Source organism: Furipterus horrens, unplaced genomic scaffold, assembly GCF_987537825.1.
Source record: "Furipterus horrens unplaced genomic scaffold, mFurHor1.1.pri manual_scaffold_2, whole genome shotgun sequence".
NCBI classification, from domain to species: Eukaryota; Metazoa; Chordata; class Mammalia; order Chiroptera; family Furipteridae; genus Furipterus; species Furipterus horrens.
In genome coordinates this window covers 39,809,661-39,834,533 of record NW_028327172.1, presented here as the reverse complement: position 1 = coordinate 39,834,533, position 24,873 = coordinate 39,809,661, and the positions used below count along the sequence as shown (strand labels likewise).

The following is a 24,873-nucleotide window of genomic DNA, read 5'->3' as shown; positions in this document are numbered from 1 at the left end:
AAAATAATTATTTAAGACAACAAATAATCATAAATAAAATAACTATCTCGAATAATTCAAAGGAAATGTTTATAAGTGAAATAAGCAGAATACAATAAAACTGGTCATAAATATCCAGAAATAATTACTGCACTGAAGAGACAGAATTCAAGTGAGAATATTTTGCATTTTAATTTTTCAGTATTCTAGTTAATACTGTTACACTGATTAACAATTTTTAAAAGGAAAAATAATTATGTATAACTGAGCAGATCTTTTAATGGCTTTTTCTTGAACAAAACTAGAAAACATTTTTCAGTTAAAAGGATACAAAATATATGTAGCAAAATAAGCTACAAGTACTTGTACATAAAAGGTGTCCTTATATTTGGATAAAACTTTTCCTAGAGCCTTGGCATCATCCATATCTCTGGGAACCTTCATATTCACTCTTTCTTCTCTAAAGAAATAAAATGAAAATGAAAAATTTTAAAGCAGAAATTTGCCAAGATAATTAACATTAGTCTGTCAACTTCAAAACATGAAGTTTTATCCAAAATGATGATGCCTTGATCTGTAATATATTAAGCATAAATTCACAATTAACTTCAAAAGTCTATAAATTGTTTTCTAATGCATTAATTAATAATATGATGAGACATGTACTCAATGTAAGAAAGTTCAAGGTAATCCAAACTATTGGGTTGGCCATAAAGTCAGTCCGTATGGTTTTTTTGGTAAAATGAAAGACACTTTTCATTTTCATCAATAACTTGATTGATTTGGATATTTTGAGTATGTAGGCTATCTCCTGCATGGCATAATGCTGATTGTTCTCAATTAATGTCTCAATTTGATCCCTATCAACTTCAACTGGTCTACCTGACCATGGGGCATCGTCCAGCAAGAAACCTCCAGCACGAAACTTCACAAACCACTTTTGACATGTTCAATCAGTCACAGCACCTTCTTCACACACTGCACAAATATTTCCTTGCATTTCAGCTGTTTTTACCTTTTGTGAAATAATAAAGCATAACATGCTGAAAATGTTACATATTTTCATTTTTCTTCAGTATTACAATGGCTACACAAGAATTCAATTCTGGTAATTTCTTTTTTTTAAATGCTGGTATGACAGCTGTCACAATACAATCTAATAAAATTGTTTCGAATGAAGTTAGACTACTAAGCACTACTAGAGCTGTTACGGAAAAAAACAAACAAACTTTTCGGCCAACCCAATAAATGGGTAAAAGTATTTGCACCAACATTGATATAAATTTTGAATTAAGAAATGAACCACTGATGTTAGCAATATTTAAAACACATTTAACATCATTTTGGGTAATCCTCATGATAAGCTAAAGTTAATAATCAATTACAACTGAAATTAAGTAAAAACTATATTAAATTTACAGTTCACACCTTTCCTGGACTATTCCAGCTCAAAGTTCAGATAAACACTTCAACATTTTCTATGCTGTACACCTGAAACTAATATAACATTGTATGCCAAGTATAATTAGAAAATAAATTTTAAAAAATTTCTTGCTTATAAAAGTCTCAAGTAATCACCTTTGCATTTAATGTATACTGTGCCCATTTGTTTATGATAAAATTTAACTGAGCTTGCAGAACAATGATAGATTACTGCTTAAATCCTTTAAAAATAGCAGGTAAACTAAAACGAGTTTTCTCGTCATAAATTTAAAAATTTAAAAAACTCTTTATAGGGCATACATGCATACACACATAACATAGAAAGACATAAGCAGGATTATAAAAGATTTATAACAACTCATTATTATGTACATACAATGTTATTCTTAAAACAAAATAACAACAATCTTACTCTACACTCTATATTATTTCCCCCAGTCAACTCTTTATTTGCTACTTTCTAATCAAACCAGAAAGAATTGCCGTGACTGGTGAGACTCAGTGGGTTGGGCGTTGTCCTGCAAACTGAAAGGTTATGAGTTCATTTCTGGGTCAGGCCACATGCCTGGGTTGCCTGCTAGGTCCTCAGCAGGGGGTATGTGAGAAGTAACCACACACTGATGTCTCTCTCCCTTTCTCACTCCCTTCACCTCTCTAAAAATAAATAAATAAAATCTTAAAAAAGAAAATCTAAAATTCAATCATACTACCATCAATATAATACAACATGCTATCCTCCCAAAGGCATTTATTTACATTGATGCAAGAAATCAAAGTATTAAAATAAAAATAAGTTTAAGTATAAAATTTCAAACATAAGACCCTGTTAGTGAAAGGAATTCAGAGGAAAGAGTAACTTCCTGAAACAATGAAATCATATTTCAGTTACCCATTACTACATCTGGCTGGCCCTGGCTGAAAATCTACTACAATTCAGTAGTTTTTTTACAAAGTCCATTTCACTGTAAAAAGAACGTATTGAAACCACATTATTTCCAAAAACAGGAAAGAGAAAAAGACTAGGAGACCATGCGTGAGGAAATGAGTGAAAAGAAGACAAAAACTGGTCACAAGGAGAAGTAGGAAGGGAGAAAACAGGGATGGAGAATGGAATGCAGAAAAGATCATCAGTGCTTTTCAAAATGCAGGTCAATATCTATTATGGACTGTGAAATAAATTTACTTGGTCACTACTAGCATTAAAAAAGATAATGAAATAAACAGCATAGATAGTATCAGAAACTGCCATCCATTTCACAAAACTTTAACTTAGTTTTATATGTATATATGTATGCATGTGAAGGGAGAAAAGGAGGTAGGCACATACATATCTATAGGACCATTAAAAAGATTAGGCCTTAATTAGAGGAGCAGTTAAAATCAAGAGTCATATTTGGAAAGAAGTATTTAAATAACAGTGTTAATATAAATATGGACTTGCTACAAACCAGGAGAGCTGATATACAATCACGATGACAATTTGTTGCTCAAAATCAGTTTAACTTTTAATCCACTTTCATGGCTCTATAAACGTCTAGACATTTTCAGTTTTTTTCAGTATACTTACTCACTAAGCTGAGGAAAATTTTTGTATACCAAAAACATAACAAAAGCTGCAGATGAGAAAATGGACACCAATATAAGAAGTGACATTCTTGCTGACCCAGCTTCTGCACAGGCTTTTTCTGAAATGGAAGAAGAAAAAAAAAAGAGCCATACTTAAGATGAACATAAAGGTAGACAGTATTCCAAACCAGCAAATAATTTCCTTAAAGGCTTTCCTCCCATAAAGCTGTTCACATTTTTGCCCAAAACACTGTAATACTAAATTTTAAATACAGTTGTATTTGATGTTTATTAACTAGGTACAGTACTTTTCAGGGCTATACCCATTTTAGAAGCATGAAAAAACAGTACACCAGAATTTGTAGCATTGGTTTGTTAATAAGCCAAAGGGGGAAAACAGGTATTGCTCTAAGTACTACCACTGATTTTTCATTTTATTATCTGTATGGGGCAGAATGACCTCTTAGAAACATGAGGTAATCTGGCAATTACTTCAACTGTTATTAGAACCTGAGATTTCACTAATGCAGTGATTTTTCAACCTTTTCCATCTCATGGCACACACCAACTACTAAAATTCTGCAGCATATCAAGAAATATATATATTTGCTACTCTGACAAAAAAAACAGGTACAATTTTGATTCATTCACACAACAGCCATCCTGGCTATTGTAGGTGTTTGCTGTTGTCATTTTTTAGTTTGACAATCTAAGGGAAGAAAGGTCAGTACCCCTGACCAAACAGTCAAGTATTGAATGTTTTAAAAATTCTTGCAGCACACCAGTGCACCTGTTCCGGCACATCGGTTGGAAAATCGCTGTGCTACTGCAATTGGTGAATGTTATACTTTCTCTTTACGCCAAGGGCTTCAAAATAAAGTTGAACCTCAAATGTTCTGGGTGACTCTGTCTGAGAGTCCAAGAATGGGAGAATTTGTTTGCATTTCCTCACAAGGTAATCTTAGCATTATCTTTAAAATTATATGCCAGATAAACATTTGAAATGAACCCTGGCTTGTGTGGCTCAGTGGATTGAGCACCAGCCTGCGAACAGAGAGGTCGCCAATTCAATTATCAGTCAGGGCACATCCCTGGGTTGCTGGCTGGGTCCCCAGTTGGGGGCTGTGTGAGAGGCAACTAATTGATGTATTCCTCACACATTGATGTTTCTCTCCCTCTCTTTCTCCCTTCCTGTCTCTCTAAAAATAAATAAATTAAAAAAAAATTTTTTTTAAGTATGAAATAAGATTCAGGAAAACAGCAAGTCTTATTAACGAGCAGGCTAGTTTTCCCTCAAAGTGGTCAATAGTGGGAAGGCCAGGACACCTTAACAGTACTCACTGGGGAAGAGGCAGGTATAGGCAACTCAATTTCTGTTGCCTACATTTATCATTATCACATGTATATACTGATAATACTTGGGATTGTAAAAATATATGTATTGGCTCTGGCCGGGTAGCTCAGCTGGTTAGAGCATCATCTGGATACACAAAAGTTGTGGGTTCAATCCGGAGTTAAAGCACATACAAGTAGCAACTAATGAATGCATAAATGGGTGGGACAACAAATCAATGTCTGTCTCTCTCCCTCCCTCCCTTCCTCCTTCCCTCTCTCTAAATCAATTTTTAAAAATGCAGACTCTCACCCTAGCCGGTGTGGCTCAGTTGGTTGGAGCATCGGCCAGTAGACTGAAAGGCTGCGGGTTCAATTCCCCGTCAGGGCACATGGCCAGGTTGCTGGCTCGGTGACAAGAGGCAACTGATGGATGTTTCTCTCTCACATTGATGTTTCTCTTCCTCTCTCTAAAATTAATAAAGCATGTCCTCATGTGAAGATAGATGCAGATTCTCAGGCCAACATCCCAAACCTACTAAATCAGAATCTGTATTTTAATAAGATACTCAGGTGATTTGTATCAACAATCTTAAAGGGCAACAATGTGGTCCTGGCTGGGTAGCTCAGTTGGTGAGAGCATCGTCCCTAAACACCTAGGTTGCAGGTTCAATCCTTAGTCTGGGCACATACAAGAAACAACTAATGAATGTATAAACAACTAGAACAACAAATCAATGACTGTCTCTCTCTCAAATCAATCAATAAATAAAAAATTTATAGAAACATAGAAGAAGCAACAATCTGGTGCACCCTACCAATTTAAAGGTAAGTAAATAAGAGGCCCAAAGGAGGATGCACTATCTATAAAAAAAAAAAAAAACCAAAAACTAAGCAACCAAATAATATTTAGTATATCTCCAAGGCATTTTACTATCCTTTTACAGTCAACTCATAATTTCTGCTGAAACAACAATTGCTTAGGTTAGTTTTAATATACTAAATATAAATTATTCTTATCTGTTCATTAAAGCAGGCTTTCTAAAAGACAGTATTAGATTTATCAAGTTCTAGTATGTGAATACTAAGGTTAAAAATTTCTCTCTCCTGCCCTGGCTGGTGTCGCTCAGTGGACTGAGTGCCAGCCTGCAAACCAAGGGTCGCTGGTGTGATTCCCAGTCAGGGCACATACCTGGGTCGTGGGCCAGGTTCTCCAGTTGGGGGCATGTGAGAGGCAACTGATCAATGTATCTCTGGCACACTGATGTTTCTCTCCCTCACTTTCTCCCTCCCTTCCCCTCTCTCTAAAAATAAGTAAATATATACATTGAAAATTTTTTTTCTTTTCCAATTTTCTGTAATCTAAACATATCACGAATTGGTCTAAATTCTCAACTAGTCCTTATCATTTTAACTTTGTTATGTTTCATTGTACGTAATCTCAAAAAGGACTTAACTTCAAAAACCAAGTAACAAATAGAAAGTTATTTGCTCATATCATACATATAAATTTATTGCAGGAATAAATGGGATAATAATAATACAAAAGATGTCTTCAATGAAATAATAAAACAGGCATGCCTGACTCTTAATACTCTAGTTCATTAACCCCATGATGTATTTGTATACATGCTTTTTTTGCATGTATGAAAAGATCTCTGCAGAATCTTATGACAACAAATGACAAATTGTCCACTACATTTCTGCCCTAATTATGATATCTAATTCAATGCATACCTTGAGGACTCATAATAAATCATATCTACGCACCCTAAAAAAAAGAGTAATCAGCCAAAAGTTACAAAAGTATCAAGTGTGCATGAAACCAATAAAAGCAAAAATCCCTATTCAAACACAACTGTTTTCACAAGGCTAAAATGTTTTTTTCCCCTACTTTATTAATAAGGAGGTACTCTACTAGAAAAGGAATAAAGCCCTGGCTGCTGTGGCTCAGTGGACTGAGCATCAGCCTGAGAGCCAAGTGTCGCTGGTTCAATTCCCAGTCAGGGCGCATGACTAGGTTGTACGTCAGGTCTCCAGTTGGGGGCGCAAGTGAGAGGCAACCACACTGATGTTTCTCTCCCTCTCTTTCTCCTTTCCCCTCTCTCTAAAAGTAAATAAACAAACAAATAAATAAATAATTTTATAAATGTGTGTATAAAGGGATCAGGGTTATTTTAAAAAAAGGAATAAAGGTAATATATAAATATTGAATATTTTGGCATAGTTTTCTATGGGTTGACATCAAAGCAAAAACACATTAACAGGTGTATAGTCTGTATGATTTTTCTAGAGGCCTATAACTTCTTAAAGATATGCTATTTTTAATTTTATTGATAGAGACGAGAGGGAGTGACAGATAGAGACTGGGACAGGGGGAGAGAGGGAAAGAAGGAGAGAGGAGGAGGGAGGGAAAGGGGAAGAGGGGGAGGGAGGGAAAGGGGAAGAGGGGAAGGGAGAGAAGCATCGATTTGTTGTTCCACTTATTTATGCATTATTCACTGATTGCTTCTGGTATGGCGAAGGTATGCTACTTTTTCATCTACCTGGAATTAATCTGCCCAGCCCTCACATTCCACTACTTCCCTGCTAGAATCAGGTGCAGAGTACAACAGGTACTGATACAAATAATTTAATGTTATGGGTACCTTAAACTCTTCAAATCTATCAATAACTTTATTTTTTGTTTTTTATCCTATAGATATTTGTAGACATAGAATTACTTCTGAGAATAAACAGCTGATTTTTCCCCCTTTCTTGGAACTTTCCTCAGGGTTTGTACTATGCGAGGTTTGTCCTCAAGTGTACAGTTGCTTAGAACTACCTACTGAGCATCTATTATGTACCAAGCTTTGCTCTATCTCTGCTCTTAAGAAACTGATGCTGCCCTTAGCTAGATCCCCAAGGAATGGTACGAAGGCTTTGAGTTTACAGAAAAGCAGGATTACTGGGTTAGAGTGATGGAAGCAAGATTCAAAGAGCAGGTAGAAGCATATAGTTGAAGACTCATAGGTGAGAAAAGAATTTACAGCCTTCTACCTGTACTTACTAAACATATTTCTGAAGACTTCAACAGGTAACACAGTTCTCTTAAATTAAAAATTAAATAAGACATTTAGTATGCTAGCCCTAAAATTAAACTATAATATTTTTCTTCCCATTGTGAATTCACCAGTCCTAAGTAAAACATTTCATTGGACTTCAGGACACTTAACTATGCTAAGGGTTGAGTACACATCTCTTGATTGCTTGCTACTTGTCTTAAAATTGTACGACAAAATATACAGACACTTGAACAAAATCTCCCATTTATTTTCTTCACTTTCCAAAATGAGGAAAACTTTTGAAAGCACCATGTTCAACAATAACACACACACACTCATAAGAATGTCAGTTCTGAAGCTCTCTTTCATACAAACTGATAGGTAGGGAGAGCCTGCTATTATAATTCAAAAATTCTTCTTGAGTACAATCTTAATAAACCCAGATACTAGTATGCAATTCATTTACTTCTAAAAAGATTAAAGGTAAGGAGCTTGTTCTAACAATAACTCTACGTCTATATGTGTAGCACACATATTTATAATGTGCCTTCTTCTGACTGTATTAGACACATGTCATTTAACATTTAGAGCTACACACACCAGTACTTAATACATTCATTAACCTCTAAGTCTTCCATCATACTAATTCCCAATCTGAATCATCCTATTATCTGTTTTTCCAACACCCTCCCAGGCCAAAGGTACTGTTAGAGAAAAGTCAGATCATCATGCTCCTTTGGCCTAGAACAAGTTCACATGTTTTTCTATCTTCAATTAATGTTATCATTGGCACACAATAATCCTTCTACAGTACTCTCCAAAAGGGGCATTTCAAGTCTCTTCAAGCCTTCAATTCTACCTTCCCCTTCTCTCAACCAATGGCACTGCCTCTATACGTTAGTGAGCTCCCAATCTCTAACTCCAGATCTGCTCATGAAATTATCTTCCCTTGTGCCTTTCCCCTTATCTTTGCATTTGATGCCAGACAGCACACTTCCTTCCAGATCTGGCTCTCGATGTTATTTCTCCATTTACCCAGTATCTTTAATTCTCCCCTCTTACAAGCACCTTCTCTCTAACTTCTAATATGTATATATCCATCTGAAAAAGCCTAACTTAAATTTAATGCCTCTGAGGTAACTTATTTCTTTTCTTAGTTTCATATCAACACCTTTTGAAAAGAAAAATCATTCTCTATCTCTAAAATCCTAGGAATGACTACTAATGGTCATCTAGCCCACTAGTTCTCAATATTCAATTTCCATTAGACCTACTTTGATCCCACCACAAAGGAAGCCAAGACCCATCTCTCCTGAGAACGTAACTTTACAGGAACTTTAACAAGTTTCTAAGGTCACAAGAATCTACTATAGTATTGTTGTAAGTAAATTTTATTTTAAGGACTTTCAAATTTTTTAATTATTAATAAAAAGTGGTAATAGCATCAAATATAAATTTAAACAGCTAAAATAACTGTAAAATACAGCACTACCTGTTTTGTATAGTTCATTCTATATTATGGTCTGCAACTCTGCTACCATTCAACCCACATACCCTCAACTCACTGTCGTCGAACTACTTTCAGGCACTTTCCCTATTAACTGAAGACTGAGACCAACCTTATATTACAGTAAACTTCTTCATAATCCTAAAACATTCATCATCCATTTGTATGATCCACCCACCCTCAAAATTTTTAGACCTTCACTTCTATTCAACTTTCGCCAACTACTTCCAAGGGAATACTCAGTTCTCACATCACCTGAGACTGCTCTATCATTGACATTTAAAATCCCAATATATCATTCCTTGATCACCTGTATTCTTTCATGAGCTTACTCACTCCATTTTCTACCTTCTGGATTCCTCACTTCTCCTTTCATGCCCATCAAGCCTGAGTACAACAGTGTATCATCTGAAGCAGCACCTCTGATAGGAATCCTTATCCTTTCCTTATATCTAATCTAACCCAAAATCAGTGTTACAAGTTCACTTTCTTCATTTCTACACCAAGATAGTTGAACACAAATAGAGGAAAATCATGAGTCATCCATCATAGAGACCCATATTTTTAGAAAAACTGACTTGGCCTCATTCCTACTCCCTTTTCTAGGTGTAGGAATTGAATCAGGCTGAGCCAATCAGGTTATTCTTACCCTCTGACAACAGTGATAGGTTCAGGTATAAGCATTTCATTAACATAGTCTAATCGTGGGTGAATAACTAGACTTTTATTGGTGATGCTAAGGAAAAGATTCTCAAAATTAACAAAAAAGCATTTAGCTTATCCAGACCTTCAAGAGGAATCAACCCTAAAGCTGACATCAAATAAGCAGAACATGACATAAAAATAATCTAATCCTGATGATATATATCATTCAGCCATTGGTTCCAGACTGAAGCAGGTGAATCCCACTCAATCTCTCGACTTTTTAGTTCTATGAACCAATAAACTTCCTTTCAGCAATGGTTTCAATTGTGTTTTCTATTAATTATAAGCAAAGAATCCTGATATATAATATTTGGGTTGAGACTGGCATCAACAAATCAGGCTAATAATACCTTGCTTAATGTCCAATTGACAATTTTAGTCTAACTTTAGTTCCCAGTTATCAGTAATCAGAGCTTTTTTTCCTCCTCTTAGCCAGTACCTTGCCTACAGCAGATCCTCAGAGTATTTGTTGAAACAAATTAGCATGGCAAGATCTCGAATAGTCATCTGAGAGGGATTTATTGTCCAAGTTCTAACAATATTGTCTTCTAAAAGCAATAAAACCAACTTCAAGACAGTGTTCCTCAAACATTTGTGGCTGCATTCTAAAATAAGCAATATATTTTATATCATGACCTGGTACACACAAGAGCTATGTAACTAAAAAAAACTCAGAGAATACCCCCTACTACATGTAAAGTGCTCTGCAATTTTCTTTTTCTTTTTAAATGGCTCATCATTACTGATCAAACAGATTTCACACTGCTCACAAGGATAATGACTTACATGTTGAAAAGCACAGTTTTAGGAATTCTCTTATATCAAAATGGGGAACTTCTGTATCTCAAACACACACACAAACACACACACACACACACTCCAGTCTAAGCACCTTTGCACATAGATTAGGTCAAGAGTCTTTTAAGTGGTTCTACCTCTTGTCTCTCACCCTTCCTCATCATGCAAGGGTTAGACTTTCAGTGTCACTGCCTTGCTCAAACCTTCAGAGCAACCCTCAGTCTATAAGGCTCAAATGTTAGACTAGGGACCAAAGTCATGGCAAGGAACACACCAAATGTACCAAACACTGCATATAGTGTGTAAAATACTTCAAACATACACACAATGACAACTATTTGGCAAAGTTATATAGCTATGTCAAGTAATAAAAATACAAATTTATTTAGCGTCATTACTATGTATTTCTCAATCAAGAATAACTAAAAAATTTTTGTTCTCGAAAGCCTTTCTTTTTTGAATGTCAAGTTACCACCTGCAATTAACAAAAATTATTTTTTACAACCCCAAAAATTGGTGGCTAAGTAGTTACTAACGACATCAGATCACCAGCTGATTACCATCACCAAGTAAATCAAAGCCTCTTATGTAAAAAGTCCATGAAATTTCCCAGCCATGAATGGTACAGAAAATTCCTAACACAACTAGAGACAAAGGCGGAGAAAGGAAGACAAGGAAAAAAAAAAAAAAAACTAATGAAAAAAGGTATGGATCCAAAAACTTCTTTTGCCTAACGTTTTATTTATTTTATTGATTTGAAAGAGAGAGCAAGCACATGCTAGATTTGTTGTTCCACTTATTTATGCATTCATTGGTTGCTCCTTGTATGTGCCCTGACTGCAGATTGAACCTGCAACCTTGGTGTATGGGGATGACACTTACCAGCTGAGCTAGCTGGTCAGTGCCTTGCCTAGCACGTTAAAACCCTCTATACTATAGTATCACACATTTTGGCCATGACAATGGCCAACCTTATCTCCTACTACAACTACCCAACAAAAATTCTTGACACACATAAAAGGTTCACATTAGCCTTCAAGCCAACTGTTTCACCTGCCCGGAACCCCATACCCTTCTCTTATCCAAAACCTATTTATCCAAATCCTACTAGTCCACACAGGCATGCTTTCATATCTCCTCCATCTCCCTATAGATTTGTACTCCACAGAAGTCATTTGACAGCATCATAAAAATAACTGTGTTGAATGTGCTGTTCAAATAATAAAGTAAGATAAACAATTAAAAGTACTTTGGAGGTTTCAACATTTTATTTTCTCAATAGCATTAGGTTAAAAAAAAGTAATAAATCAACTGTTATTGCGAACCGAATGACAATCTTTAGGGATGCCCTACCTGTAAACACTTTTTCAGGAAACCCCTACATTACCGTCACTCTCAATAATAGCATATTCAAAACAACATTCCTTTAATTTGAATGGGCTTATACATTGAGAACAATTCATTTCTGAGTTACTGAAGTTATTTGGCTCTACTGTCTATAAGGTGGGAAAATACCCAAATACATAAAGCTTAAGGAGCCACAGTAAACTGGAGGCGTTTTAAATTATTTAAAAATAAAATACTATTTTCTGCTAGATGCTCTTTTTACATTTAATACATTTTAAATTTGATTCAAATAGTATTTCAGCTGAATGTTAAACATATTACCTTCATATTTATAAACTTTAGGTGTATGTTACTTTATTGTTGACTATAGACAATGTTGATAGACACTCTTAAAAGGTCCTCTCCTTACCCATCACCTGGTGGTGGAACAGTGTGAGAGCTACAGACAATATAATAGCCATTTATTAGGATCTCTTCAAGTTAATGGGCTTTGAAAGCATCTGAAGAGCTTAACCATTTCAAATGCTGAAAAGCAATGAAAAACCCTATGTCAAAATAGAATCAAAGTATTTAATTTCTAGGTATGCTTTTTTTCCTTAAAATATTTAAAGCCCTGAGAAATGCCAGAATGGCATAGTGGGAAAAAACTTTAGAATGAGAGGTTTTAGCTATAATAGTAATCGTTAACATTTAGCCTTCACTTCATACAAGCCACGCATTACACTAAATTCATGACATGAATTACTTAGTTTAATCCACGCACCAATCTAACTAGACACTATTAATTATATTATCCTTATTGTACAGCTTAGGCACTGAGCTTTAAAAGATAACAAGTCCAAAGTCGTAAGTAGTAAAGCAAAAACTCAAACCCAGGTAGGTGTTCCTACCACCTGGAAGTTGCATCTGGACGTAGTTAAATCCTTGCTCTTAACCACTACCTTACTAATCCGGCTTTGTGACTTTGCGCAAGTCCTGTATCCACTCTGGGCCTCAGTTTCCTCATCTACAAAAATAAAGCAATGAATGCTAAAGTTCCTTACAGCTCTACCTAGCTTCAGTAATATCAACCTTACACTCTCCCTGAAGTCAATAAGCCAGTGTCATTCCTTCTTTAAACTGAATTCAACTAAAAAAAATTTACGACGCACCTACTAGGTGTCCTGCCTTGCGGTGAGCAGTGGCCCAAGCCCAGGCACCCAACTCTCTCTGCTCCCATCCCTGGGTGCGAACAGGCCCCTTTCCCCCAGCAAATCCCCGGAACCCGGCTGGGGTCCTCTCCCCTCTGGAGCCCCTACCGGCATACGCCGGCTTCTGGGCCAGGCCCAGCTCTGGTCCCTGGATTCACTCACCCTTCAAGAAGTCTCCGCTGCCCTGCGCTGTGGGACCCCGCATTCCTGCTGCCCGGTCTCCAGCTGGGGTCGTCTGCAGTGCCCCAGTCTGCGATCGTTCGGCAACTCTACCTTTCGCCATGGCTACTGCAGGGAAGGTGGAGGGAACGAGGTGATGCCGCGCCCCCTTAACAACTCCGCCAGTTCCTTATAACACTCAGAGCCACTGCCACAGCCAGCTCCGGGGTGACCACCTAACCTTAGACGTCCTCCTCAGTCTCTGAGCACACGGACGCTTGACCTCAAGCCCCCCCGCACTAGGCTCCGCCCCTCGCCGCCCAGAGACTAAGGCGCTCACGCCCGTCCAGTGACCGCGAGACAAGTCAAGATCCCGGCCCACCGCATTCGCTGCCCCGCCCGCCTCGCGTCTGGCGGGGAGCATGCGCAGTCATGGCATTGGAGTTACCCGGTGTGACTCGCGGTCCCAGACTTCAAGTGCGCAGCTTTAGTTATCCGGAAGTGCAGTTGCAGCGACTTCAAACCTTTCGTCCCGGCCTCCGGAAGTGCTCAAGAATGACTAGTGTTTTCCAGTGGGGGCTCATTCAGCTCCCTCCCAACTCCAATTCCAAAATTACTGTCTGGAATTTGGAGGGGCTAGAGAATGCTTGATATGAAGATGTTGAAAAACATAAACCTTGATCCGATTCTACCGAGTTTCAGAAAACTAAGACTCAAGGAGGAGCTATAACCTGTGAAGGTCACAGGGTGGCAGAAATGGGTTTAGAATCCGAGTTTTCCTGTTCAGAAGCACATGCTAACCTTTGTCATCACCCTACTGTCCCTCGCTAGTAAACCTGGGTGGCTTATTATGTTTAGCTTTTCTTTTTGCTGAGCCCGAAAGTGCTTTCTTAATAGTTACTTTTTCCACTCCTACCTCTCCCAGCAATATTAGGTTTACTCATTGGAGAGTGCATTGGAATTCCCTCTAAAAGCAACTTAGCAGTGGGTATAAAAATACTCTTCCTATCCAGCAATTACATTTCTAGGAAACTATTTCTTGGAAATAAACATATAAAAAGTTGTGTATAACAGCATTATTTATTAGTATAATGGTAAATTAGAAGAAATTAAAAACCCAAAACTAAAGAAAAATGGTTAAGTAAATTATGGGAAATCCATTCAATGGAACTTTTACGTGCATGTCCTCTGCCTACTTCTATTACGGCCTTAAGTGACCACCAAGGAGGCAGTTCCCCATTTCCTTCATGGTCGTATTAAAAGCAATACTTATTTGGATTATTTGTTTATTTCTGGAGGACCAGGAGCCCCCATTCACTTGCTCCCCATTCCCCTTGCTCCCACAGGCCCTGGAGTAGCCAGCCCTTCGCCCTCCAACCCTCAATAAACCCGTGGCTTGCTCCTACATTGGTATCCGGGCAATTTCTTAAAGCAAGGCTGTTCTGACAAACTTCAGAAAGAAAACAGAAAAAATTAGGGAATTTGAAGTACTTGAAGAGATTAGTGACTAATTTTTTCTTTTTACAGATTTGTTGAAAACAGTAAGCTGAAAAATGAAAAAGTTCATTGAACCCCAAACAAGATAAACAAAGAAAAACATCGTCATCGGCAGCCGTCCGTCTCGAGAGACGATGGTGTAGCTTCTTAAGAGTCTATCTGCACCGCCGAGAATGGCTGTGCAGTCCGACTCGGGAGTGACACGGTATCTGTCTCCTCCCGTGTTGAATCGACATCTTGCGATGACGCTGGAGTGTCCTCTCCAGTGAAGCTGAAGCTACAGAGCCTGGGCAGGGTGATATGGAGGGTCTGCTGTTGCCCATGCAGCAGACCCCCCCTCTCTTCGCAGCTGAAGGGTCCAAGGGAAAGACGGAGTCAATACAGCTTGGCTTCAGGTGCGCCGCAGGAGTTGCCGGTGTTGACTACAACGTCAAACCGCCTTAGGGACTCCGGCTCCGGATTTTCTGTCGGGGTTTACTCCCTTAGCCTTTCCCCTGAAGAGGTATGCCGCAAGGCAGTGGAGGTTTTTTGGAGTCAGAGTTTTCCTTCTCTGATGTGCCCTGACTGGAAGATCGAACCAGCAACACTTAGCTTGCAGGCCGACGCTCAATCCACTGAGCCAAACCAGCCAGGGTAGAACAAAGAAAAAAACACACTTAAGCATATCTTAATGATACTGACAGCCAAACATAAACAGAGAATCTTTGGAACAGCCAGAGGGGTTTTGAGAGAAAAAGCACGTTTCATTCAGGCAAAAAACAGTAAGAAATGAGGATTTCTCTTGAAGAAGAGGAGGGAGGAGGAAGAGGGGGACGAGGGGGAGGAGAGGGAGGAGGAAATGGAAACTTCCCTAAAGTGCTCAAAGAAAATAAAAACAAAACTGTGAACTGAGAGTTTCAAATTCAGCAGAAACATCTGCAGATATAAAGGTGAAATGAGGATATTTTGATACACAAAAGCTGAGAGATCTGTCATCAGAATCGTGGAATATGAAAATACTGCAGGAAAATGATAGCAGAAGGAAATGCATATCTACAGAGGAACTGAAGAGTGCCAAAAAAGGAAGGAAGGAAGGAAGGAAGGAAGGAAGAAAGAAAACAGTGAACACAGGTAACTATAAAACACTTTTTCTTCATTAAATAATTTTCAGAAGATAATTGGTAATCATACATTATTTGTGGCAGTGTTAATGGTACAACCACTTTAGGAAAAGATTTGGCAGTTTCTTATAAAAAATTAAACAAACACCTACCTTATGACTCAGTAGTGCCACTGAATTTACCCACAAGGATTGAAAATACAAGGGTGTGCAAAAGTAGCTGTATGTGAAACAACTATTATAATAAAGCTATTGTAATAATCATAACCTGCATGCTTTTTTTGTCATACAAACAACTGTAAAGCTACATTTGCCCACCTATACGTGTCCACAGCTTCAGGTGCGCCGCAGGAGTTGCCGGTGTTGACTACAACGTCGAACCGCCTTAGGGACTCCGGCTCCAGATTTTCTGTCGGGGTTTACTCCCTTAGCCTTTCCCCTGAAGAGGTATGCTGCAAGGCAGCGGAGGTTTTTTGGAGTCAGAGTTTTCCTTCTCTGATGTGCCCTGACTGGAAGATCGAACCACACAGGAGGAGACAGATACCGTGTCACTCCCGAGTTGGACTGCACAGCCATTTTCGGCGGTGCAGATAGACTCTTAAGAAGCTACACCATCGTCTCTCGAGACGGATGGCTGCCGACAACGACGTGTCCACAAAAAGAATTACCCACAAATAATCATAGCAGCTTTAGTTACAATAGCTAAAACCTGAAAGCAAGTGCTGCGAGGACAGTGTTCCTTAAGTGGGGCGATCTGGTGTATGGTATCAGAGCCCAGATAGAATGAGGAGGCTGGTTCAGCAGACAGGCTTAAAAACCAGGCAGATTGAGGTGAATGGAGAGGCAGCCCAGTGTGGGGTTTCAGAGACCAGGCCAAGTGTGTCGGAGGTCCCCAAGACCACCCCCAGGTTCAATGATTAACTAGCAGGACTCAGCACATAGTCATTATCATGGCAATGATTTATTACAGTAAAATGATAGAAACCAAAATTGGCAAAGGGAAATGTACATGGAGCAAAGTCCAAAGGAAATCAGGCAAAAGCTTTTAAAAGTTTTCTCCCAGGGGAATAACACAGAACATACTAAATCCCTCTAACAACAAACTGTGACATGTGAAATGCTGTTTACCATTGGAGATTCAGTGCCCCAATTTTTATTTTATTTATTTTTTAGAGAGAGGAGAAGGGAGGAAGAGAAACATCAGTCAATTGCCTCTCACATGCCCCTACCTGGGGACCTGGCCCAAAACCCAGGCATATGCCCTGACTGGGAACCAAACCTGTAACCCTTTGGTTCACAGGCCAGCACTCAATCCATTGAACCATACCAACCAGAGGAGTGCCCGAAGTTTTTATTGTAAGTTGGCCACATAGGTACTCTATGCCTAGAAAGTACCAAAATTCTAGATTCCCACAAGGGCAGTAATTGTTCAACATAAACCATACATAGTATTTATACAAACCATTTGTGCAAGGTGAGGCACTCTTATCAGTATGAAAATGGTGGGAATCCTTCTGAAACCCAAGTTACCAGATGCTAGCCAAGAACCAACCTGGCAAGTAGGCTCTTTTAAGGAGAGCAGTCTCAGGCCTGCTATGTAACTTTTTCTGCACACCAGGTAACATGGATATCCCTGAGGAAAGGTGGCTCAAAGCAGGTTTTCAAAGCCAAAGGGGGATGAGGGGAGTGTCCACAGAGTAGGCAATGATGGTACTAGCCCAGTACTGGAAGTCAGAGTCAAAACTGAGTGAAAAATGCATCTGTGTCGGGCAACCTGGTGCAACGTATTGGACTCCAAGCGGGGTAAGAGGGACATCTGCACAGGAGAGAAATGGGTGCAGCAATAAGGAATTAGCAATAAGGAATCTATCAAACAGATAGATTGATTTTTTTTTTTTTAACTAGAAATATTAGGGGTAATGAGAACTCAGATTTTCTTACCATCAATAGAGTTAGAAACTTGGAAAAGGAGTAAAGTAGAATGAAACCTGTGGTGTCAGATTGAAATTGGAAGTACCAGTGTGAAATCATGGCTTTCAGTAGATAGATAGATGTTGGAAGGAATATAAATGTAAATGAGAGTGTTCACTAAAAGGGCCTGGGATCAGGGACACCCTCACGAACAATGAATATGCTTAGTGTCAAGATCTTGGTTCTAAATAAATAATATTCTCTGCTTCTTAGAAAAATGGCTGATAACAAGGTTGGTTGGGATATGGCAAAATACAAGACAAGTCTGGAACATGTTGTTCAAGGAACAAGGAAATGCTCAAGGAATGAAAGGAACCCAAGAGCCGGCTTGAAGAGGCTCCATTGGCCAAATCAGGTATAATTTGACCTGGAAAATAAAATAATGATATTAACAGACTATAATCCTTTGAATAGAATATAAAATCACGAATCTGTATTTATTTTTTAAACCAATGAATAAATCAAAAGAATATTTACATAGTTTCAAAATATCTATTATAAAATATTGATCAATTCCAGAAGGAAAAAGAGTAACTTTACATATATCAATAACTCACTCTCAAGAAGTTAAAAAGTTATTTTTATTGTGGCAACAATTCTGAAAGAAATAAATACAAAAATCACAGTTATATTTGGAGATTTCACCAATTCTGTCTCGGTAATTAATAGAAAAAGTAGTTGATATGTCTCCTGTTGGTTATGTGAGTCTATATATTTTTTAAAATTCATAAAACAGTACTGCAAAAAGTCAATTATACAGTTTGATTTTTTAAATAAAATAATAAAAATAATAGTGATGGGAATGACAAAGTGAATCAATAACCTAACTTTACACCTTAAGGAACTAGAAAAAGAGCAAACTAAACCCATAGCTGGCAGTAGGAAGAGAATAATAGAAAATATGGTAGAGACAAACCCAGGAGAGAATTGAAAAATACAGAGAAAATCAACAAAACCAAAAGCCAGTTCATAATAACAATCAACAAAATTGACAAATCTTTAATTATATTGACTAAGATATAAAGTGAGAAAAATAAAATTACTAAAATCAGAAAAGAAAATAGAACATTACTATAGATTTTATAGAAATAAAAAAGAGCCCTGGCTGGTGTGGCTCAGTGGATTGAGCGCCAGCCTGCGAACTGAAAGGCTGCCAGTTTGATTCCCAGTCAGGGCACATGCCTGGGTTGTGGGCCAGGTTCCTCAGTTGGGGGCGCCTGAGAGGCAACTGATCAATGTATCTCTGGCACATTGATGTTTCTCTCCCTTGCTTTCTCCCTCCCTTCCCCTTTCTCTAAAAATAAATAAATATAAAATCTTTTTTAAAAAAAATTAAAACAAAAGAAATAAAGAAGAGCATAAGAGAATAATATGAACAATTTGCTTTAGGAAGAGGAACAAGATGGCAGGGGAATAGTGAAATTGTACTTTTTGAATTTTGTCTTGTATGCATGATTAATATATTTAACCAGTAACAACAATAAACTTGTGAACATGAGGTCAGATCAAAAGGAAAATAATACATTAAAGTGTAAATTATTTGTGCTGTACCTTCTAATGTTCCTGCAATAAACTTATGTTGCCTTCATGATTAGAATAAAAACCAAAAAAAAATTTAATATTTGTAAAGTTTGTGTGTATACAATTTTTCTTGTGTTTTAAAATTTAATATCATAGCAACTTTTACCTCTTCTCTGACAGGAGGAATTCAGTGAAAATGGCATCTTCTCCTTGTCTGTGAGCAGGAAGGAACTGGAACCCCTGAGTTTTGCATTCCCAGGTGAGACCTCGGCCTTCACTGGGAATGGAAACAGTTTAAAAACAGAAAAAGAAGAGCAGTTTCTCAGGGAGCCAAAGAAGGAAGATGTTGTTCTAAAAATAGATTGGAATGTGATGGCTGGACTCAGGCATTCAGAACTAATTTTTAAGTCCCAGCGTTCAGGCAGCTGTCAGACAAAGGAAGGCAGAAGCCAGTAGGGATCAGGTCCCTGGAAACCATCTGGTGAAACTGTAAAGAAGAAACAGGCTATGGATGTGGGATAGGCAGGATGAGCATCTTAAAATATTAACTGGCACCCACACTAGGAGGGAAAAGGCCTGGGTTCTGGTCAAAAGCAGTGAGACAGGTCAGACTCTCTGGATTGACATCACTCTTTTAAGAAAAGAATGCAGGTGGCTTAGACTGCCTTTTCATTTGTTTTGTGTGGAGAGAGTGCTGGACAAGAATTCAAATAGTTCAAAGCTTTGAGGCTTGGCCCGCTGGCCCATTTCTCTCTGTGTTGCTATTTGCCCAGGCTAGCAAAGAACCCTGGTCTCTAACAAGTCAAGATTATATGAACAAATCAGATATATAACTTTTTTTAAAATGAAAATTTTTATTTTTAAAAAATTATTTTTTTTCACAGGATATGTCATCACTCATCATTATAGTATACGGAACATTTGTTTGGCATTTTTATTTTTGTGTTGCCTCTCCAAAGGAATGGAAGCTCCAAGAGGAGACAGGGGACTTCTTCTGCTTCATTCACTGCTATTTCCTCAAAGCTCAGAAGACAGCCTAACACAAACAATTGCTCAGAAGATTTTTGTTGAGATACAGAACAATATTTCCAAAAAGCTGTTACAAAAGTTCAAATAGTAAAGATAAAAATGTATGAATTGAGTTTGTCCATATCTGTATTAATTCTACTCCCCCAAGATGACCATTAAAACATTTTTGTCTGTACAATATTAATCCTAGAACAGTTTTTTGTCTGGTTTATTTCTGTTTATATTAAGCAGGCCACAGTGCCTGGCATAGAAGTACTTGATAAAAACTAGTTGAAAATTCATTGAATGAGTTGTAAGAAGTCTCAGGGTTGGGGTGGGAGGGCTAAAAAACAGTTGGCAGTTTTGTGATATTTCCCCAAACAAGTTAAGGTCAGTTCCTAGGGTTAGGCACTCATCTATACATCACAAATATCAAGGAGAGTGCCCGTACACTACCAATTATTTATTAAACACTTCCTCAGTGACCCAACCATATAATGGGGAGAAAGATTTGATTCTCTAGCCTGCTACACAACTTCTGGCTTCCTTGCATAAGAACTCCCTGCACTATTTAACTGGCTCAGTGCTTTCCTACCACACACAGCATGCTAGCCCCAAGGCAGAATTCCCATCCCAAGAGGCTGTCTATGCCTCTTTGCTGCTGGCAAGATGCTAGAGTGAGAGGACCTTCCCATAGGCCACAGTTACCCATGCTGGAGCCCAGCACGTCTGGATGGAACTCCACCAAGTTAGAACCACTGAGAGAGAGATCTGTCAGCATTTCTTTGTGACGGTGTCACGGATTTGTCTGCGTGCCAGCTTCTCTGGAAAAGGCAGTCAAAGCCAGAAAACTCAGAGAGAGACTCAGTCACACTGAAAATACAATATTGAAGCATTAAGCAGGAATGTGGCAATTTACAGCTGTTACACCACACTCACTAAGTGAAATAACACTTCATGCCAGACTTCCAAAGACATAATCACGTGAAAACTATTTTTATTGCCTTGATGCATGGTTAAAAGTAGTTTACCACAAATGTAAGAACGTCTACTATAGGATCTCTGCTGAGAAGCATAAATTCAGAGAGCAAAGTAGTTGTTTCCTATTTTACTTCAGGAAATATTTAGTTATAAATAAAGTGATGCACTAAGCATAGAAATGTGACTCATGGTGGATTCTTTGCTAGTTAGTAACTTTACTGACTCAACAAAACTAAATCAACTTCCCTAGAGTTCACTTTTATAACAGAAAAACTTCTTAAAAGGCCTGGTACACTTTTAGGCTCCAATTCACTTTCGTTTTCTTCTTGGTTTTTGCTTATTTCTATACCACGACTTTTACCTTTTAGAAGTTAAGTAAAATCTTCCAATCTTGCACTGTACTAACTGCTGTGTTCTCTCAGTGAGGGTTGGGAGAATGAAGGAAGGACTTCATTCTCAGTACCCAAAACATTAAAAGTTGCCAAATAAGTCCTCGGGCCATTGCACCTGCTAGCTCTTGCACCTGCTAACCCTTAACCCTAACCTAAACCTTAACCCCTTTCCCAAATCTTTGACTTGCTGCCACTCATCATTCTGGTTTCAGTCAAAGCTCCGTCCTTCTCAACTATCCTATTTAATATTACCCTCCTCCCATCACTCTGTTTCATGACACTTAGTCTTATTTTCCTCACATCACATCATCTGAAATTATATTATTTATTTATTTACATTTATATTTTTAAACAATCGTTTTATTAAAAATAGAAAATTTCACAAGAACTCATTTAGCATTTTGTTATTGCTGGCCACTGGAAAACACACCAGCGTGTGTATTGATTGTCTAACAAAAACTGAAGCTGGGCTGCCGCATAAAGCCCGTGCATCATCAATTTAGGATAACAGTGGATTAAGTTTGAGTTCAAAAAGGGTAAATCCTTCAGCCGTATGGACAACATTTAGCACAATGCACTTCAAGTATAACCCCAGAAGCCAACAATAGTAAGCATAGTAGCACAGCCTCTGCATCACATTCCCTGATTAAGCCTTGACAGGACAAGGCCCCCAGTTACCATGAATTACAGTGAGTCAAGTTTACTAAAAGCAGTATGTGAAAATAGTCATTGCACTTGCACTTTAATTACTTTAATTGCTTATTGTGGATGATGATTCTGCTACTGGGTTCAGCTGGAAAAGTAAAGAATGCTGCTTTTCTTTTTCTTCTTTTTTAAGATTTTATTTATTTATTTTTAGAGAGAGGGGAAGGAAGGGAAAAAGAGAGTGAAACATCGATGTGTGGTTGTCTTTTGCATGCACCCAACTAGGGACCTGGCCCGCAACCCAGGCATGTGCCCTGACTGGGAATTGAACTGCTGACCCTCTGGTTCGCATGCTGGCACTCAATCCATTAAGCCACACCAGCCAGGGGAGAATGCTGCTTTCCTTCAAACCACCAGAAAGCAACTGCATTTCATTTTAGCTGGTAGAAGTATTTGGAACACCTTGTGCATCTGCCAGATGGAGTTTTTGTATGGAAGAATTCATTTCTTCTAAATCAGACAGAAGCCTATCCAGATTAGAGTCTTTAGCTGTTTCCTCTTATCCTCAGGAAGTTCCTCTAACTCCCCAAAGAGCTCCAAATTTCTCCTACGTTTCCCAAACATGTTCCATCAGTTCAATGGAACATTCATTTCTGAATGCTTGAAGTTTTCCAGAGTGGAAATCATTCAAAAGACTGAGAAGCCCCTTCTCCATCTCCTGCGCATCTGAGACATCAGTAAGAAAGGAACACTGAATTGGCGTTCACTGAGCACCTTTTCTTTCTCCTCCCTGAGGTTTCATCTTTTCTTTCATCACCCTTGTTAACCTTGGTAGCTGTGAAGTTGACTGTGATGCAGGATTTGAAAATCTTGTGCTCTTACTAACTGGAATGGCACTTTTTTTGCATTAACAACCTGAGTAGAGTGAGCACTAAAAGACTCAGGAGTCCTCTTGACATTTCACTCCTCCATTGTTTCAAGGGCAGCTTCTTAAGACACTTCATACTTGAGGAAGGAGGGGATCCAGTGCTCTTCCTCAACTTGCAAAGACCCTGCGAGGCCACCCACCGTCTCAGCTGCAGCTGTCAAAGCTACTGCTGCAGCTTGAGGCAGGGTCACATCCCAGACCCTGCGCCTCCACAGCACACTGTGTTGACCATATTATTTACTTGATTATTGTCTGTCTCATTAGTTAAGACCTCAGCACCATGTCTGCCTTGGTACTACAGTATTCCAACACCTTGAACATTGCCTGGTACACAGCAGGCTTTTAATACTTATTTATGTATAACTGAAGAGGTAGGTGATTAAGTTTAGAGCTTTAGAGGAATGATTTATTTAAGAACTTAAAAATAGAATTTTTCACCCCAATAAATTTAATTTAAAAAAGAGGATTTTAAATTTTCAATAAATTACCTTCTTGCCAAAAAGAAAAAGAAAAATGAATTGGGATTATCATGTCCATCGCCAACTTCAAGTTGCTCCAAAAAATATATTTTATGGCCCTTATTCTCATGGTGAACTGATACAAAGTAAAGATATATGTTTGTATCAGGAAAAAATTTTTTTTTAATTTTAAAAGATTTATCTATTTTTAGAGAGAGGGGAAGGGAGGGAGAAAGAAAGGGAGAGAAACATTGACTTCAAGAGGAACACCATTTGGTTGCCTCTCGCATACCCCCAAACAGGGACCTGGTCTGCAACTCAGGCTCGTGCCCTGACTGGGAATAGAACCAGCGACATTTCAGTTTTCAGGATGATGCCCAATCCGCTGAACCACATCAATCAGGGCAGAAGAAAAAATAACATTAGCAAACATAGCTATTTCTTAAAAGATCAAAATATGACTTTGCTAATATTGCCTCCCTGAAACCTTAACTAGATATCTTTTGGTCAGTGTGGAAATTAGTATAAGAAACAGGGCCCTCATAAATAATGACAGTTGATTTAGTTCCTCTTACCTTCACTTTCCTCTTCTGTAAAATGGAGTTAATAATCCTAATCACACAGAATAGGTAATGTATACTAAGTACCTAGCTTTAGTAGATATTCAATAAATATTATTTTGGGTACCTGAAATCCAGAAGTCCTTTGAGTAGCATCTGACCTGCTCTCTGATCTCCTACAGCCACACTGCACTCTATTACACATCCGCCCTGGGAGGTCATTTAGCAGGCACTGTGGGAAACAAAGAGTGTTCTGATTGTAAACAGCCCCTTCTTGTCAGAATAACAACAACAAAATCAAGCATTGTTTACAGTCTCCTCTCCAGCATCAACTGTGCTTCAATAATCTAACACTGAAGAAGTATCTGAATTGTGCGCATAAGAAGACAGTGCACCCATCCAGGGGCAGGCTACCAGTTCATAAGAGGCCACAGCAGCAGCAGAACAAAATGAACCAGACTAGTAAATCTCAGGGATGCCTACCCAACAAGAGGCAACTAGCTATATGAGAAGAGCGCTGACTACCTCATTCCTGTCCCTGGCCCCATCTTGAAAACAGGGAAGTGGATAAGGTGTTCCAGGGAATGACCCAGCCTCCATCTGCCCCCCCAAGGCACTAGAGTGTGAGGAGGATTGAAAAAGTCAGCAGTCTCCTCCTGCCATAAGTCTAGTTTATACTGGGGAAGGTGGCGAGCTTTGAACCAATCATAAACCTAACATTTTAGGCCAGATAGAACCGAATC

The 24,873-nt window shown here is 38.4% G+C and overlaps 2 protein-coding genes and 1 pseudogene across 2 annotated transcripts in view; 1 reads left to right on the top strand and 2 right to left on the bottom strand.

Annotated features, from left to right (window-relative positions):
- Positions 1-13,451, bottom strand: part of TMEM41B (transmembrane protein 41B) — a 20,966-nt gene extending 7,515 nt beyond the window's left edge. The window contains exons 1-3 of the mRNA XM_090267654.1: positions 13,074-13,451; positions 2,990-3,107; positions 311-439 (exon numbers count right to left, since the gene is read on the bottom strand). Coding sequence (XP_090123780.1) covers positions 311-439; positions 2,990-3,107; positions 13,074-13,194 — 368 coding nt within the window. The 5' untranslated portion in view covers positions 13,195-13,451. The remainder of the gene's footprint in view (positions 1-310; positions 440-2,989; positions 3,108-13,073) is intronic.
- A 1,967-nt stretch (positions 13,452-15,418) lies between these two features.
- LOC150018198 (uncharacterized) lies at positions 15,419-20,337 on the top strand. The gene is made up of 4 exons (XM_090267653.1): positions 15,419-15,677; positions 17,851-17,992; positions 19,339-19,417; positions 20,043-20,337. Exons 1-4 carry the CDS (start codon positions 15,592-15,594, stop codon positions 20,273-20,275), a joined length of 540 nt encoding a protein of 179 aa, XP_090123779.1. The 5' UTR covers positions 15,419-15,591; the 3' UTR covers positions 20,276-20,337.
- Positions 20,338-22,599: 2,262 nt separating this feature from the next.
- LOC150018197 (coiled-coil domain-containing protein 28A pseudogene) lies at positions 22,600-23,156 on the bottom strand (annotated as a pseudogene).
- Positions 23,157-24,873: the final 1,717 nt, after the last annotated feature.